General features: G+C 46.0%; 1 protein-coding gene and 1 long non-coding RNA gene across 10 annotated transcripts in view; one reads left to right on the top strand and one right to left on the bottom strand.

Moving 5' to 3' along the window:
• The window catches only part of NFIC (nuclear factor I C), a 199,224-nt gene extending 185,507 nt beyond the window's left edge, over window positions 1-13,717 (bottom strand). For 6 of the 9 annotated variants that reach the window (XM_029614022.1, XM_029614021.1, XM_029614019.1 and 3 more), the window contains exons 1-3: window positions 9,167-9,593; window positions 2,189-2,312; window positions 1,340-1,451 (exon numbers count right to left, since the gene is read on the bottom strand). In XM_029614022.1, the coding sequence (XP_029469882.1) occupies window positions 1,340-1,451; window positions 2,189-2,247 (171 nt within the window). In that variant the 5' untranslated portion in view covers window positions 2,248-2,312; window positions 9,167-9,593. Of the gene's footprint in view, window positions 1-1,339; window positions 1,452-2,188; window positions 2,313-9,166; window positions 9,594-13,173 lie in introns of those variants that run through there. The other 3 variants (XM_029614018.1, XM_029614026.1, XM_029614025.1) reach the window with 3 other exon arrangements.
• A 314-nt stretch (window positions 13,718-14,031) lies between these two features.
• LOC115097877 lies at window positions 14,032-16,539 on the top strand. The gene is made up of 2 exons (XR_003858354.1): window positions 14,032-14,130; window positions 16,162-16,539. It is a non-coding gene; the product is annotated as an uncharacterized LOC115097877 (long non-coding RNA).
• Window positions 16,540-18,645: the final 2,106 nt, after the last annotated feature.

Here is an 18,645-nt window from a genome sequence, read left to right as displayed (position 1 = left end):
AAAAGTGAGCAAGTAGCTGGGCTTGGCCTCTCAAATTTTTTTATTTTTTTTTTGCTGACTCAAAAAAAAACCAACACAAAAAAAAATACTATTTCTACGGTGTCAGCTGGTACCTGTCAGCTTGACTAAAGCTCTGGTTGTCATGGTAACAAGGCCTAAGCACAACTCTCTACCACGTTTCTTCCCCAAATCTTTAAAATATTTAAACAAAACAGGCCTCCCTCTTGTTCTCTCTCTCAAAACACCTCAGACCCTCACTCCCCCTCACCATCACCAGCCCCCAAAACTCCTTTCACAAAGACTTTGGTTCACAGGTGAAAGAAAAGACACAGCTTATGCAGTTTGCTTTAAAAAAAAAGGAGACGTTTAACTGAAGGAGCCAGGGGTGAAGGCCTTCATTTTGGCAGGAGGCACAAACAAGGTTGGAGAGATGTAGGTTACAGCTGAGTAGGCAAAATGAGTTGCTGCTTTAATCTGTTTAATACTGGATCCCAGTGTACACCGACCAGGAGAGAATCCGCCGGGTGATTACGTCCAATGATCTCAAGATAGTGAAACAAGAGGAGGTGGTGGGCAGAGCCAGGGGGCTTGCTAGAGTGTATAGGGAGAGGCATAACCAGCAGAAAAATAAAGCGGTGATCATGCCTCTGTCCATGTTGCTGAGGAGATCTCACCTGGTATATTGTGCCCAATTCTGAAGGCTGTTCCTCTGAATGGATATGGGCAGAGTGGAAGAGGTCCAGAGAAAGCTACCAAAATGATGCAGGATCCGCACCAAAAGCCATTATCAGATGGGAGACGCAAGGATCTAACTATAGATACCCAAGAAGAGAGATGGGCAGGGATATGACAAAGACCTTAAAATAGTTCAATGGTATAAAGAATAAGAGAGCAGCAAACATTTCTTCAGAGGAAAGAGTGCTCTAGAACAAGAGCTCATGGTATGTGGCTGATCAAGTCAGAAGGAATTTATATTTCATGGAAGGGATGGCAGATGCAGGGAATGGTCTCCCAGTGGAGGTGGTGAAGGCAAAATCGGTGCAAGAATTCAAGAAAGCCTGGGACAATCAGGGGTCTGCGACACCGCACCAAGAATGACATGGGGCAGACTAAATGGTACTTATTCGCCGTCAAGCTCTTTGTTTCTATATTTCAAAAGACGGAGCTCATCGTGTGAACTCTTCCCTTGCTTCCTGGCCTGAAATGTCCCATTCCTGAGTTTGATATTCAGGTTTCCAGGACCAACCTGCCCAAGTCCCACCTACAGTTAAAAAAAAAAAAAAAAAAAAAAAAAAAAGTCTTGTTTTTCTCTTTCACAAAGTAGGTTTGTTCTCCTCACCTGGAGGCCGTTCACTGCTTGCTGAGAAACATCCCATCGTCCACAGAGGTGTTTTGTCTGGTCGTCCTGGTACCCACAGAGTACCACCCCGTTTCCAGACTCCCTGCTGCTTCTACTCTCCAAAACCAAAAAAAAAAAAAATATATTTTTATTTAGTTAATTTTACTTTAGGTTTTTTTTTTTTATTAAAAAAAAAGGGCATCATTTTACTCCTTCCAACAGCAGGCCTGTTGCAAGGGGAGGGCAAGAAGGGGCGACCGGCTTGAGTACCAAGCCTAGGGAGGGTGTGCTACATCACCCTTTTGAGTCGGGTTTGTGAGTCTGTGAGCACGCAAGCCTGAAAGGGGGGGGGGTGGAGAGGTGCGCTGAAAGCAAACTTTGCTCAGGGGCGCCATTTTGGTCCAGCAACTGCCCTGCCAACGACATTAAGTGGGGAGGGCTAGCTCGCTGGTCACGCTGTGCACTGCCATGGGGTGGGGTCCGGGGTGATCCATGCGTGATTCACAAGCCTGGGCTCTGCTCCTTGGGCCTGCCAGGACTGGGTATGCTCCGGAGGCTACTGGAAGAAAGCCATGCTCAGCTGGCCTTTTGGGCCTGGTCTAAGCGGGAAAGGGGAGGAAGCCATTGGTAGTTGCGAAGAAAGGCTTGCAACGCCGTGGCCCCTGCAGAGGGGCCGGTTCCGATGGAGCTGGAAGCCCACGTGGGAAAGGAGAAGAGAAAAACTCCTAACGCCACAAGCAGTGTAAAACGGAGAGAGCGAGCCGATAGGTTTGGATAGGTCTCGCTCATCTCTTTAAACTTTATTTATTTATTTATTAAATAAAAATGCAGAACAAAATGTTAACAAACCTTTTGGGAAGCAGGGAGTGTGTCCGCATGAAGTTAAGGTGGGTTTTTGTCCAGTCCATTCAGGGTTTAATATGACAGGTATAGGCTGGACCTTGACAGGTTACAGTGGCAAGGACTTGTCCCCCTTAGAGATAAAATGAAAGTATTTGTGTATGAAATGCGCTTTCCTTTTTTATATCCTTTATAAAATATATATAAGAGATAACACACACACACACACACGCACGATACAATGAATCACAGGGTCTAGGCTGAGGAGAATGTCCGATAGCCGCAGGTAATCCCCAGTCATGAGCGCAGCACACCTGTTCCTGAACGGACACAAGGTAGAGCTGGATGCTGCCCTCTGACACACATGTACATGGCACAGGATTATGTTTACCAAGCTCTCAGCTAGTTTCCATCTGTGCCGGTTTGTTCCATTTAAAAAAAAAACCCCAAAGAGATGAAAGTAGAAATAGCTCCTTGCATGCCACGCTGCCCCTTTCCCTGCATCCAGGACCCCCTCGAGCCAGAAAGCGCACTCCCCGCCATCTCCCCCTGTCTCGTTATAAGACCTGGTCTGTGGCGGGGAAGAGAGACGGTGAGGAAATATGGGGGAGAAGAGTGGCCGGGCGCATTCCTCTGGCTGAAGAACTGCTAAGGCATGCTTTCTGCTCTCTCTCTCTCCAACGCCCAGCACAATGAGCTTATTGTTGTTGGATTCACATCCTGGTTCAGAGAGTCTGGTAAAAGGGAAGCTATTTTTACCTACTCAGGCCTTAAAATCAGAAGGAGCACCCAGCAGAGCCCCACAGCGGGCACAGGCCCCGAGCAGTCTGTTCTGTGCCACGCACACATGAATGGGAAACATACATGAGCAACAGGCATGCACGGACCATTTAAAGAGTTAATTGGCATGAGGCGCTTTTTTTTTTTTTTGCTAACAGGGTAGACCCGTGGAGAAAGGCAACGTTGACATCAGATGGACCCAGGGTTTGGAATGAGCAAACAGGAAGTAACAAGGTCAGCTCTGGCCTGCACCCAATTCACTCCCGCCTGTCCCCGCAGCACATAGGGCCGCATTTTTATTTTTTGTTTTATTTAAATGGAGACTAGGCAGTAAGACTTTTCGGTACCATTAAACGGCCCTAATGATCGCACACGCACTGATAACTTCGGTCTTTCAGCAACAGCAGATGCTGCTGAGAGCTGATAGCACACGGACAGACTGACACGCCCGCAGCCACCCACTGCGGACATGTGCTCTGAAACCAAATGAAAAAGCTCATCCTCCCCGGCACCAGCTCTCTTTTCCAAGGCTACTTATTGGTTGTTCTGCTGAAAGACAAGATCCCTCCCTCCAACGTACCCCCCAGAGTTTCCAGGGATGGAAACTTAGAAAACAAAGAAATATCCAAGTTGTAGTATGGAAAACCTCATGAAAAAAACCCCCAAAAACCACAGCTAAGCTGATTACAGATCCCAGACTACAGTTAGCAGAAAGTGAAAACTTTACATGCAGAGGAATCAGGTTCCCCTCCAAAGCATGGCTTCTCAGCTAGCACCGCTGATGCCAGTGACGGCTCAGAGACAGGAATATAACAATGCAAATTAAAAAAAAAATGAGAGAGAGAGAGAAAAAAAGGTCTACAACTTCAAAGCTGATTGGAATTTACTGCCGCATCTTATCAAAACTCCTCACTCTGATCGTATAATTGTTTTAAAAATGGAAAAAACACACACGCTGAGCACAGCAGAACTAAAGGTATAACCGCACCTGCACGCATCTGTCATAGCACTAACCCCACTAAAAGGTCAATTTATCTATGCGCACAATGACACTACAAAAAAAAAAAAAAAAGAAGAAGAAGATAGAGAAGACCATGTATCTGTGATGCTGTATGCAATTAAAACCTTCAGGTCCGGAACATACAATCCAAAAAGGCTGTTTGTGCATGAATTATTAAGACTGTGCAGGTCCCTTCTTCCGATGTGACACCCATCTCCGAAGAAGAGTACCTATGTCCTCTGTAAAGCTCAGGCACATCACTTTGGATAATTATTCATATGCACAGTTAATACCAAGACTGACACTGAATGGTACATAATCAGGTTAAAATAAATAAATAAATAACTAACTAACTAACTAACTAACTCAAAACGGATGGTAAATTAAATGTTTCTCTATTCCAAAGGCACAACAGGCTGCATCTTTCCAGTACTTTTTGGTTTAGGGGTCTTTTACGAAAGCTGGAAAACACTCTGGAATAGGTAGGGATGGTGCTACCAGTGACAGAACGTGGCACCGTGCACTGCTTCACCATGGCTCAGATCACTTATGTTGGGAGCTGCCTGGGGGTGAGGGAACCATCTCACTGCTGCTTCCCGTTCCTCCTCCCCACCCCCACCCCCCCTACTGTCAATTTCTCCCCCTGCTCCTCCAGCATGCACATTTGCCAATAAAATTCACGACACGGAGCGATGTGAGATTTGTAGCTGTACTGGCAGCTTTTGCAGAAATTAAAATTTAAGAAAAGAGAAAAAGTCAGCAAGAACACACAAAAAAAAAATCATGCATCATCTTTTTATTGGAAAAACCCATAAAGTGCATTATTGCTTAATTAGCAACAAGTTTTATTCACATAACATTGCTACCCGAAGCAGGGGAACCTGGGGGTAGTGTAACGTCACACTGAACCTGTGATCAGCACTGGATTCTAGGGGCAGTGTAAAGTCACACAGCTCACGAGTTACAGGTGACCCTGGGAATAGAGTGGCATCACAGAGCATGTGAATCTCAGGTAACTCTTTGGAAAATGCAACATCACAGATCCTATGAGCTGGAAAGGATTCTGGGGATACTATAACACCACAAAATTCAGAGGTGGAGCCTGCTGAGACCTAAAATGCTGCTGCCACATGTATAAACGTTATAAAGATAAATCCTAAAGGAGTTAGGTTAAAACAACTAGAATCAGATCTGGGCAGTTTGGAAGGAAAAAGAATTATATATATATATTATAGTTTACCATAAAGGTTTAACTTCCCTTGAAAGCAACAGCCCACACATTTGCAAACATGCCTTCAGGAAGCTCAAATTCTGCCAGATGTGAACTGTGCTATGCAGTTTATTTTGGTGGTGGAAAAAATTGCTTCTATGGTTTCCAGCTGTAGTTTGAATTACAGAGCAACCCCAGTCAGAGTGGCCAGGAGCACAGTGACCAATCTGAAAAGAACAGCGAACAGCTTCAACCACCAGCCAGAGAGCAGCTGCAATCTCAGTGGCCAACCAACCAGAGAGTAGCTGTAGCCTCAGCGACCAACCAGACAGCGGTCTGCAAAAGAGCTCGGTTATGATAGTGGAACTTATTACCCCTCATGGTCGATACCAAAACGGGCAAAAAAAAAAAAAAACCAAAAAGGAAAATGTAGTTTTTAAATGATTTTCCATTACTTATTCTCTTAAGTTTTGCATTTTTAGGAAGAAATACATCCTGCAGGTTCCTTTTTTTTTTTTTTCCTGTTATGCCCTGGGAGCAAAAATGATCACTATTACTTGAGCATTTAGGGTTTCTGCAGGGAAAATGTCTATTCATATAAAGTAGCAGATCCACCAGAGGAAGGACGGAATCTGTCTAGCACAGGGGCAGAGCATTATGATGTGTCACTATGTATCTGGGGATCAAAGGTGCTGCGTGAAGAGCTATCCTCTTCCAAGTGTCACTGTCCTCTCCCTTGGGTCTATACAGAGAGCAGGTCATGAAACCCAGGCCCACTGACTGAGTGGCAATGTTGCAAAGCCACGTCAGAAGATGGCTCTGGCACCAGAAGGTTATCAGCTTCTCTGCCACAGATTTTATAGGTATATTTTATCTCCCTAAGGACAGGCAGCAGAGAGGTGTGTGTGCAGATGTGGTCCTTGAAGGCCACGTTCCAGTCTGGTTTTCAAGGTAACCAGACTAGGGCAAATGAATCTGTTTCTTAAACTAAATATATGCAAAATATAGCTCGGGCACATTCCCCGTGCATAGCCAGAGAACTCAAGCTAGTTTGTTGACCCTTCCCCAATCGTTCCTGAAGACCGCCTCAAGTTTTCCCACCCTTCCTCTGTAACAACACTCAATGCACCTTAGAAAAGCAATTCGGTGCAGTTAAGAAATTCGCAGCTCTAAGAAGGCTCTAATCTATTCTGGGTCACTACGGTATTAAGTTTGGGTATGCTGAAAAGTAAAGGCGGTAGCATGGCAAGTCTCTCAAGTAGGGTTCCCCTGGATTTCTGCTCTGGTGCATGCCTTATGCACTTTTGTCGCTTTGGATATTTCTCAGGCACTAGTGAGCTGTTTGCTACAAATCCTCTCCTCTCGCCCCCTGGGCAGGCCAGGAGGACTGCGATTTGCATCTGGCAAAATAAATTATATACCTGGAAAGGTTCATGCGGACACAGAGGAGGGTGAGGCAGCTTGATCTAGTCTATCTCTGGACTTTATGAAGTTAAATTATAATTTTTATCCCTGTGAAATGGAAACGCCTGGCCCTCCTCAACAATGAAAAAAAAAAAAAAAAAGCAGCACAGAGGCGCTATAGCGCGACAGTCACCATGGTGCTCTCGTACACGGCACGGATCCAAAAATTGTTTGTTAGCCATGAGCAAGACTCATACCTACAAAAAACAAACCACCATGACAACACATCTGGAATTGTATTGCAGAACTTCAGGGTCCAGATTGCATCACAAAACTGCACTCCTCAAATGGTTAAGCCTTCTCCAGATATAAACCCACTCCCCCACCATCCCCCCCGGTCTTCCCCAACAAAGCCAAGGTGAACATTTTAAAACTGGGAATCCTGAGAGGCAGAAAGTTGAAGAGGGGTGCCAGGGATACCTCGTCCATGGGCACACTTTTTTCCTTTTCTTAATATAAACAGGACACAAATAATTTTCAGAACATTTTTTGTGGATTTTTTTTTGTTTTAATGCTGCATCCCTGCATATCTTCTCCGAAGAAGAGGGATGTGTTCAATGTGCATGTAAGCATGGATTACTGCCACGTTTCATTCCTAAACCTCATCGTTAACTTGTGGCAAAGGCAAATTTGAATTAAGGTTTGGTTTGTTGTTTTTTTTTTGGGGGGGGGGGTTAAAAATAGAATTTAATAAAGGGAAGAAAGTGAAACAGAGTTGAAGGGGGAAAGAGTGGCATTTAGGATGAGGTGAACAGGCTTATTAAAAGAAAAAAAACAAACCCCACACAAATAGATTTGCAACACTGGGCGCATGGAGGAGCGGCCATATTCGCCACGGGATTCGGCAATCCCTGGACTCTTATTGAAAGTCCAGCGAGGGAGGGAGGGAGCAAGCCCGAGAGGCACACGGCAGAGCTGGCATCTATTCCTGGGTTGCGCTGGCAAAGGTGGGGGGGACACTTTCAGTTCATTTTCTGGGGCGTTATAAGAGTGACACAACCACCAGATGAGCAGTCAAGCTGAAACTGGCAGAGCGCTCTCTCTCTCTCTCTTTCAGGGATGTTGTGCGGGCGCGAAACTGTAATTAAACTTGGAGAAAAGAGAAAAGGAGAGAGAGAGAGAGAAAAAAAAAAGAGTGCGAGAGAAGGCGCAACAGCAATTGCTCACAGCTGTCCGAGCATGGCACGTCTCACCACCCTGGCACATAAACAAGCACTATGAGGGGGGAGGGGAGGGTGTCGAGAGAAGAGGAAAAAACACCCTGTAATTGTCAGTTAGGTCGCTGCCTGCCAAGCGTTTGAAATGATGCTAGGGCTCCGGGCAACCCTTTTGCATTGGCATCAAAGGAGTTAACAGACATTGCCCAACATGGAGAGGAATCAGTGCTGACCGTGAATTTAATGGCGGAATTGAGAGAACGCTAAAAAGTCAATTCCAGCTCGCCAAGCTGCTGGTGGAAGCGGAGGGGAAAAAAAAAAACAAATAAAAATTATCTTTCTGGCTACCCTAAGCCCTTAAAAAAAAAACAAAAAAAAAAAACTTGATGCTGAAGCCAACAACCAAGGAGAGTTAAACAGAAAATAAAATAAACCCCCTCGTCCCTCCCCCTAAAAACAATAAATCAGCCCCGCAGCTGGTGATGGGCTAGCGTGATGCAGTCAGGGACCGTCATGGTGGGGAAGGGGGTAGTGCCCACTTTAGGCCTAGAGACGATCACAACTTTACCACAAAGTCACAAAAAACAGAGCAAACAGATCGAACCTTAAAAACACACACATTCACAACCACACACAATCCCTCCCTCCCCCCCCCCCCCCCCCCCACCAAATTACAACTGAAAAGCCATGCATACAACAGCAGCGGAGAGTCTCCTCCAAACTTCCTGCCTCCGACAACTTGTCCCACTGGCACATATGCAAAGGAACACATGGAGATCTTAAATCAGACACAGTGCTCCCTGCCATCCACATGCACCGCAGCAGCCCTCCAAATCGTGGCAGGCAGCAAAAAGCCAAACCCTCCCCCTGCCATTTTCCCTACTTTCTAATTTTTAATAGCATTTCTTGATATCCTGGGGGGGGGGGGGGGAGGGAAGCCTGGAGTAAAATAATAATAATAATAATAATAATAATAATGACTTTTCCTACAAGGCAAGGACTTTCTAAATCTTGCATCTGTTTAAGATTTTGTCCTTATTGTCCTATTAAAAAAAAATACAGAATACCTACTACCTAGCAATTCCCCATTTTAAAAATTCCACACCGCCCCCATCCCCCGCCGGCAAACCCTTACCCTACCCTGTACAGTATTAAGCAGCGCAGAAAAGGGGGGGGGGGGGGGAAGCTGAGAATCCCGCCCTTTTCTTGCCACTGCAAAAGCAAAAAAACGACAAGTAAAAAAAGATATTTGGGGGGGGAGAGGGGTAGGGGAGAAATCACTTCTCAAGTATTGAGGAGATCGGGGGGGAGAAGGGGACGGTCCCTCACCAGCCTGGCGGGCAGCGCAAGGAACGCAATGGAGGGTGGCACCGTACCTGGGTCAGGCAGAGAGGAGAAGAGTACATCATGCTTAGAGGAAGCGGGCAAATTGCAGAGATGAAAAGTTACTGAGTCATTTCAGCGATGGCAGCGGCACCTTCCCTCTCTCTCTCTCGCTCTCCAGATGACGGATCCCAGGAACCAAAAGGACCGACAAACTACACACATTCAACTTTTCTTGGCTTTTTTTTTTGTTGTTGTTGTTGTTTGTTTGTTTTGTTTGTTTATCTTATCCAAAATCTAGCAGCGCCGCTTCTCCTCCCCCCCCTCCGAAAAAAAAGCAAACAAATAAACAAAAATCAAAATATAAAATGTTTAACCTTCCCCGCCCACTACAAACACACGCAGAAGGATCTCAGCGGAAAAAAGCGAGCCGGGGAAGTTGGGGAAGTCTGCTGCTCCATTTGGGAAATGGGGAGAGAAAGAGAGAATGAAAAAAAAAAAAGAGGAAAAAAAAAAAGAGAAAGGGAGGGGAGGGAATGAAAGTGACGCTACCGATCAAGCCCGTCCCCCGAAAAATAAAATATGACATCCCATTTAAAGGGCCAGGAACTTACCGGGGGTTGCGCGCTATAAAGGAGGGGGGTGGAGGGTGATGGACAACAGTGGATGGATGAAAGGAAGGGGGGTGGGGGGAGGTGGGTTCTCGGCGAACAGTTTGGAACCAGCAAGCTGAAATAAGGTTTCAGTGCACAAGAGCCGAAAGGGAGGAAGAGGCCTTTAGAAGGAAAGGAGGGCAACAGAATCGTGGCGAGTAAGTGAAGGGGCAACAGGGCGGGGGAGAGAGAGAGAGAGAGATGTTACACCCCTTCCCGGTACACAGAGAGCGATCGCGTGCAGGTGCCTGCTTGTCAGACGGTTCTTGAGCAGGAACCAAGCAGTCAGAGATCAAATCTTGTAACTGCATCCGATTCTCCAGATGGCAATTTTCGGGTTGGGGGGGGAGGGGGCGGAATCTCTTAAAATTAATTAATATTACTCACAACGTTTTTCTCTTCCCCCAACTCGTTTCTATTATATATATCTAGGCCTATATATAAATATATATGAAATAGATAAGAAAAATCACAGGTGCGATCTCCCCCACTAGACTTAAGCTACTTTAATGGTGAACAGATTTATAATTTGTTTGCTATTGATTATGCATTTACCTAGTCTGGCCTCTGTTTTCGCTATGCTTCTGTCTCCTAGTTGTACTTGCATGAAGGATTTGGAGGACTAAAAACAATAGCTTGGAGATTTTATATTTTTCTTTCCTTCCCAATTGTGGATATTATTATTATTGGGATTTTGGGGTTTTTTTGTATGATACATTATTGCCCGAATGCGTGCAGCCCCTGGCATGGCGCATCTCCCACCACTTTCTAGCTTGGCACAGATGCGAGGGACCTACTTCTTTTACAGGGGTGGCACGAAGTGGCTCAAATGCAACGCACACGAATAAAGGCGAGAGCTTTGCATGGCAGTAAATAATATATACACATATTTACATATATACATATATGTATATAATGCATACACTCACACATGTGCCCCAGTTATTGATTTAAAGGCACCAATAAAAATGCAAGCCATTATACAGCATATTTTATGAAGGCCACAGCTTAACAAGACGCACACACACACAAAAAAATAAATAAATAAAAATCCATGCCAAAATACATTTATGTCCTTTCTTCTCTGGCAAATAAATAAAAAAAAATAGAAGGATCCCAAAGCCGCCGAGGCTGCACGTGGCCCTCAAAACATCTCAAACAGAAGTGAAAATGTCCCAGACGGCTGACAGCCACCAGTCTCCGGGACTTCACCATCTCCTTCCCACTGCAGCCTTTCGGGTTAAACTTTTCTCCGCGTGTAAATGCAAGGAGCAGATGGGGGCCGTATGGTCTTTATCTGCCCGGTTTCTATATTTAATTATCCTTGCAGCATTCAATCGGGGCCCCTGCGTTCATCATCGGAGATCATTTGGCAAATTATTCCCGGGCTACTGCCAGGCGTTGGCCTTGCTGATGATGGTAAAAGCCATGCAGACACCACTTCAAAGCAAAACCGAGCGACACTGAGGTAGCAAACAAAACTGAAAACCGCACATTTCCACTCCCGAAAGGCAGAGTCAAAAAGACAAACCAGCTCGTTATTCACGGCGGATTCATTATAGAACGCGCGGGAAAGCCAAAGGGAATCCTTTGCTCCTTAATAGTGAACTTGAGATGGGCCAGGAAGCCTCCGTGGCTCTTAACTCGCCTACATACGTGTTTGGGACTGTTAAAAATAAATAAGTAAATAAATAAGAACATACATAAAAAAAAATCTTAGTCTCTTAAATAACTTGCTCCTCTCTGTCCTTACAATAACCTTTACAAATAAATTCAGAAGACGAAAGTCCTTTTCAGATGCCCCTTAAACTCTGAAAATGGCTACAAAAAAACCCCCCAAAACAATGAGTGTGAAACCCAGTAAATAGTTTGCTATAAGATACAGGGGTTAAAACTACGCTATATGGAAAACAAAATATGAAATAATGTGGTTTGCTGCGTTTCATTTTATAGGCTAAAAAGCGTCCGAGACTACGTTTTGAGCACACGGTATTCCAGTGGAGAGAGAGGGGAAGCTTTTCCCATCTATTAGGACGTGTAATATCGAGTTGCAAACAGGCACTTTGTGATTTTAACCTGTTCAACCTTTTCCATAAAAATGCTAGAATTGTCTTCCCCGTTAAATATGCAGTGGGCTGAATACTCCCTTCGCTCAAGGTCCGAAATGAAACTTACCAAAGAGGAGTAAAATCACCTCATATTATTTCTAATTAGTCAAGAGCGAGAGGCCACTGCAGATAATGAGGTTTAGGGTACACGTTTCTGGGGGCCAGGGAGACCCGAATAAACTTTTAAGGCCTGGCACGGAGAACACACATGTTTCCTTTTTGAACTGTGGATTTATTTTACTTGCCCCTGGTATAAAATATATACATATATGTTAAAGACTGTATTAAAACAGGTTTTCTTTTGCTAATTTATTTGAAAGAACTTAAAAAAAAAATGTAAAAATGCCAATCGGTGTCTTTTTTTTTTTCTTTCTTTCGAGCAAAAGTTGTAGGACAAACAGGTTTGCCGGTGTCAGGGCGAAAAAAAAAAAAGCTGCTAGAGATCTCCCCCCCCCCCTTTGTCAGTAATTAAAGGATAGCGGGAAAGGGAACGGCTAACAATTCCTTTGCATTAAGCTCTCTTCCTTTTGGACGCCGCCGAGAGGGCGGATGTGACAGGGCTCGGGCGCTGCAGGCGGGAAAGGTTCACCTCGGGACTCGCTTCTGCTGCATTACTCTCTCTGCCTCGCTGCTGCACAGGCGCAGCTGGGGCCCTGCTGGCAGGGGCAGCGACGGCGGAAGGGAGCCCTCGGCTCCTCTGCGGCGCGCTCTCAAGTTCAAGTCGCTGCCGATCGCCCTTCCTCTCCGCCCCTTCCTTAGCGGCCATTTTCCGCTACCTCCGGCGCTTAGTATAAGCGCGCCGGGCCCCCAGACTCTTCTGCTCCCCCCTCACCCCACCCCTAACGGGAGCATTAGGTGGAGGGAGCGCGAGGGCAGCCCTACCCCCATTAAAAAAAAACAACGCCAAACCGGAAAGGGCATTAACCTCTTCCCACTCCTTCCTCCTGCAGCCAGCACCCCCCAGTCTCTTACATGAAACTCTCAACCTTCGGCTGATTTAGCGCAGCCTAAAAAAAAAAACAACCCCAAAACAAACCGGTAGAAATGCCAGCACTGCTCCACCCCCCTCGCCCCTTCAAAATAAACAGCAAGCTTTCCCCCCTCCTCCAAGCCAAAGCAGGACCCCCCCCCCCCCTCCTTCAAAACTACCTCTGCAGCAGCAATAATCGCATTAACCAAACAACAAATCAACTTTACTTCCTGGGCGAGAGCCACACAGCTGCAACTCTGCACGAATACGTTAGACTGGCGTTTAGAGCAAACCTCAGAAATAAAACCGAAAGTGACAGGAGAACCTACCATGGCCCAAGTCAGATGAATCAGGGTTCAGAAAAGTTGTCGACCAAGAAAGAAAATAAATTTCAAAACAAAATAACAACCTCCCCCCCCCCCCCCTTTCCCTCCAAGTAAAAGCTTCCACTTTGCTCAGCTCATTCCGGAGGCGGCTTCCTGCACCGAGCGCTAGTATCGTTACGATCCACCTGTCTTCTCGTTCCTGGAGGGGGTATTTTTTTTTGGGGGGGTGGGAGCGAGGAAGGGGGTGGGGGGTTGCGGGGCTGCTGCTGGCGGTTCTGTTAGAAGGAGAGAAGCTGGCAGCGCATCCTCGGTGCCATTTCCTCGGAGGCAGGATGTCGATGGCAGGCGGGCAGGCAGGGGCAAGCGGCTCGGAGGATGTGATGCATGGGCCCGGATTCAGAGCGGAGAGGAGGGAGAGAGGCCGGAACCTTCGCTGCCAGGAGGATGCCTCAGTATCGGCATAATTAACGAGGAGCCGGCTCCTGCAGCCTGGGTGCCACTCGGTGCATCTTTAAGACACCCCCCCCCCCCTCCCGAACGATGAGAGACGGGGCTTATTGTATTTATGTATTTTTTTTCCTCCTCTTCCTAGCCCTGGTGGCTGCTGCTCAATGTTGCAGGGTTGTTGGAGGATTTTTTTTTTTTTTTTTTTGGTATTTTTGCAAAGGCAATTAAAAAATAAAGAAAATATTTATATGTAAACACAAAAAAAACCCCCACAGCTATGGAAATAAAATAGGATCACAACTCTTCACCCTTCCCCCCCCCAAAAAAAAAACAACTTAGGACAAGTAGTGGTCCTGAAGGCAGCCCAGGACTCCCGCCCCCTCCCCGTTTCCATTCCCATAACTTGACCTCCCCCTCTCAGCAGCCTCCTCCCCTTCCTCCTCCCCTTTTTTCTTAGCCATGAACCTGATGTTGTGGGAGCTGCTGCTGCCTCAGGAGGATCCTCGGCAAGGGGTAGGTGGGAATTCGGGGCATAGGGAGGGGTTCGTCTAAGGGAGTCGCTGGAGGAACTGCTGGGCGCTTTTAGTTTCGAATAGTAACCTGGATCGTGCACAGCTCCTGATCGCTGCCTGCCAGTGCCATTAGACCCTGGGGGGAGGGGCAGTTGCAGAATAGCTGGGGGAATTCCTGGCTCAGTGTCCAGCGTTTAGAAAGACTCCTACAAGCTTGTGGTGCACCTGCCTGATATTCTAGCAGAGATGATGGAGGTTAATTTATGCATAGAGTAGGCTGGTGCAGGTTGTGTTGGGGCTTCATGGATGGTTGTTAGATTGTTGGGAATTATTAGGAAGGGAATGGTGAATAAAACGGAAAATGTCATAATGCCTCTGTATCGCTCCATGGTGAGACTGCACCTTTGTACAATTCTGGTTGCTGCATCTCAAAAAGGATATAATTGCAATGGAGAAGGTACATAGAAGGGTGACCAAAATGATAAAGGGGATGGAACAGCTCCCCTATGAGGAATCGCTAAGGAGGTTAGGATTGTTCAGCTTGGAGAAGAGACAGCTGATATGATAGAGGTCTTTAAAATCATGAGAGGTCTAGAACAGGTAAATGTGAATCGGTTATTTACTCTTTCGGATAATAGAAAGACTAGGGGGCAGTCCATGAAGTTAGCAAGTAGCACATTTAAAACTAATCGGAGAAAGTTCTTTTTCACTCAGTGCACAATTAAACTCTGAAATTTGTTGTCAGAGGATGTGGTTAGTGCAGTTAGTGAGGCTGGGTTTAAAAAAGGATTGGATAAGTTCTTGGAGGAGAAGTCCATTACCTGCTATTAATTAAGTTGACTTAGAAAATAGCCACTGCTATTACTAGCAACAGTAACATGGAATAGACTTAGTTTTTGGTACTTGCCAGGTTCTTATGGCCTGGATTGGCCACTGCTGGAAACAGGATGCTGGGCTTGATGGACCCTTGGTCTGACCCAGTAGGGCATGTTTTTATGTTCTTAATAAGGAGTGATGATGATTATTACTGTTTAGAAAAGGCACACAGCGAGGTCCATATTTAAAAAATGTAAAATTAATAACTTATCCTGGTAAAAGTTAGCTAGATAAGTTATCAGGGATATGCAGCAGGATAAATGGCTAGCTCAATATCTTTGAATAAAGTTATACACCTCTATTTGAACATCAGGAGTTAGGTTGCAAAGTTATCTGGGAACATGTACTCAGACAATTTTACCTTAACCAGCTATATTCAAAGAATAGCGCATGTTATGTAGTGATCAAAACCTTAAATTTTTTAATAAAAACAATCTAGTGGGCCTACTGGCCTGCTCTCCGAACCCTCACCCCAGTGAAACAAATGTAGGACATGGCACCTGATCCCCTCCCCGACAAAAAAAGCCCACCAAAGTCATAACAGGCCTCTGTGCCCAAAACAGTCTCCCCTCCCCTCCCATTAGCTAAATAATTTTTACAGATTTTGAGGATTTTTTTGGTGGGTGGGGGAGAAGCAATCGAGCATAATGCCCTACATTTCTTTCACTAGGGTGGGGTAATGGGCTGCTAGGCTCGCTAGGATTGTTTTTTTTTTAGGTTTCAGTCGCTACCGAACTGGCTATACTTTTTTTTTTTTTTTTAATATAGCTGGTTACAGAGCTGGATAGAGAGATGGGCCTGTCAGGCAACAGCAGCCCAGGATACCAATCTGTAACGCTGTGAAATATCACTTTGAAGGTGCTGCAAATTATTAGCCTTGCCCGGGGGCAGGCACATGTCTCGATCCAATCCTGGCTGGTTAAAGTTATCCGGTGATGTGTTTCCGGATCCCTTGAACCTTTTTTCTTGGCCACCTCTAGAGTTAGCTTAGCTGACTAACTTATCCGGCTAACTCCAAATATTGGAGTTAGCCGGATAAGTTCTTCCACCCTGGAATGCCCTTGAAACGCTTGTGACGACGATATTCAAAAACTGCCATTTATTCAGATAATTCAAACATCAGGCAGATAAATGGCTTTGCATATTGATCTCCTAGGATTCTGCAGATTCAGCAGTGCTGCACGGATGAAGCTGGGAAGTGGGAATATCCCAGGACAAGGCTACCCCCTGAGCTATGGGATAGAGAGCGCTTGCAGTGCGTGATGCAGCACGCCCTATCAACTGGCCACCAGGCTGCATGAAGCTCTGGAAAAGGCAGGCATGCCGTCTCTGCTACCCCTTTTTGCTGTTCTCTCCATGTCTCTTTCCCCCCTCTCGCCACGGTTTCTCAAGGGTCAAGAGAAATTGGTTAATGACAGATTTTTTTTTTATTTCCTGTTTGACTTCCAAATTATAGCCAAAACCAGAATATCATTAAAATAAATAAATACATAACAAACAAATAAATAAATAAATACATACATAAAGGAACGGAGGTGAATCGCTTCTGAATTTATACAGCAGGGTCCCATGCACTAAGCCTGTCCTGGGGAACCCTTGCCAGTCAGGTTTTCAGGATATCTAATAAATATGCTTGCAAGTCTGTCCTGCACAGCCAGTCAAGTTTTCAGGATGTCCACAATAACTATGCAAGAGAGAAGTGGTCAAGCATTGCAGACCCGGTGTATGAAAGTTCATCTCCTGCACAGTTACTGTGGATATCCTGAAAATCTGATTGACTGTGTGTTGGTGTCACCAGAGCATGCTTGGGAAGCCCAGCCTTTGTGGCATGCAGCTATTTGGTCACCCTGTGTGTCCTATGCAGGATGTGCATGCCTTCCGTCAGGGCTTACACAAGTAACTACACGGGTCAAGGTGTGGACAATGGCCCCAGACAGCTTGCTGTGTGAGAGTCATAAGGCCAAAGGTCAACTGACTTTAGCTCCCAGAAGTGTGGATGCCGATTCTTAATGCATCCGCACTTCATTCGGTCATTGTGATGCTGCCTTTTAGCTGCCTCAGCAGAAATCTCAGAGCAGCACGCACTGCTCTGTCATCAAGAACTGACACAAGCTCCCCCCACCCCGAACTCATAATTGTGCCTGATCAAAGGATTCTGATCTACGGTCTGCAAAAGAATTAGTGCTGGATTTTTTTCCTCTTCAGATTGAAAAGGTTGGGGAACCGCTCTTGGCCCTTTTGTGGCTGGAATGCCAAAGCAGGTTCTGAGCTGCGAGCAGAGGACGGGTCCCTGTCCCTTCTTGGCTTGTTGGCCAGAACTGAAACCCTGTACAGCACTGGCGTGGGGAGATTAATGTCCTGCTAGCGAAGCTATTGGGGGTCATGGCGACGTAATGACCATTGCCGAAAACAAGAGGATTAAACCTGCCAAAAAAAAAAGCAGGGTCCAGATGAGGGAGGACAAAAATGGCTTCACGCAGTCTTGTCTGCACTTTCTTCTGAAGTCTTTGCAGGTTGACAGCTTTTGAAAAAAAAAAGGTACCAAGAAAATCCTGCTGGAGAGCACAAGCTTTCTCCGGCCCACCCCTGCCCCTCTTCAGCTTCTGCAAGCAGGTCCAGCTTTGTGTGCCACACGACCTGAGCCCGTTTAAAAATAAGTCCGACAAGCGTGGGGTGAGGGGGCTTAGACGTTTAATTTCAGTCCCCCCCAGTTCCACTTCCTCCCCTTTCAGGAACCCGCATCGCGAGGACTGCAAAATCCGTGACCCGCGGCAAAAACACCCAGCGTGGGCTTGCGTGGGCTTCCCGGGTCTCATCTCTGGCTCTCTCTCTTCTTGCACCGATGCAGAACATGGAAAGAGCAGCAACACTCGCGCCAGACTGACTAAATGCACATCTCTCCTGCTTTTTAATTGTGTTTTTGTTTTATTTTTGTCTTTGACAATTTGACTGAAAGAGAGAAATAAACAAACTGTTGGGTTGTTGTTGTTTTTTTTTTTCCCCCTCCCTGGGATGAATGCAGCATTTTCACAGATTTCTGGTGCCTTTGCGATACGATTTGCATTGATGGGCACCCAGGAAGCGGGGGTGGAGTGCGGGAGATCCTAGTACTTCTGTAATGGGCCAGCAGCCAGTTCCATGACGGCTCGATATCTTTTTTTTTTTGCCTGCTTTGTTGGACACCTTTTGGAGGGAAGAGGGGAAAAAAACCAAACCCCAAAAGGGACAATGACGGAGGGCACACGGCTACCATCAAATCCACAGATGGATGGAATTTACTGACTGGTGAACATGGGAAAATAAAAAAAACAAACCACACCACGATCTCTGGACATCTGAGAACCAACAGCAAAAGCCACCTACTGCCCAAAACAAAGGAGCCCTTAGCAAGTGCTGAACGTGTTGACATCGTCAGAATTTATCAGCTATTGTCGAGGCATTAGATTCACGTTCCTGGCTTTCTCCAGAGTCATTTTAGGTTGTCACCTTATAGTTGGTGAGAATTGGGAGGCTGGGGGAAGGTCGGGTGACTTGCCCATTTTCATAAAGTTAGTGGGAGAGCAGGATTTTAAAGCAGAAGCCTCCGCTGACCTTTAGATTGTGCAGGTTAACCACCAGGCCCTCACCTGTGGCTATTTTT

This window comes from Rhinatrema bivittatum, chromosome 8 (genome assembly GCF_901001135.1).
Source record: "Rhinatrema bivittatum chromosome 8, aRhiBiv1.1, whole genome shotgun sequence".
Taxonomy (NCBI): domain Eukaryota; kingdom Metazoa; phylum Chordata; class Amphibia; order Gymnophiona; family Rhinatrematidae; genus Rhinatrema; species Rhinatrema bivittatum.
The sequence above is the reverse complement of the archived record's forward strand: the minus strand, read 5'-3'. Positions and strand labels throughout refer to the sequence as shown.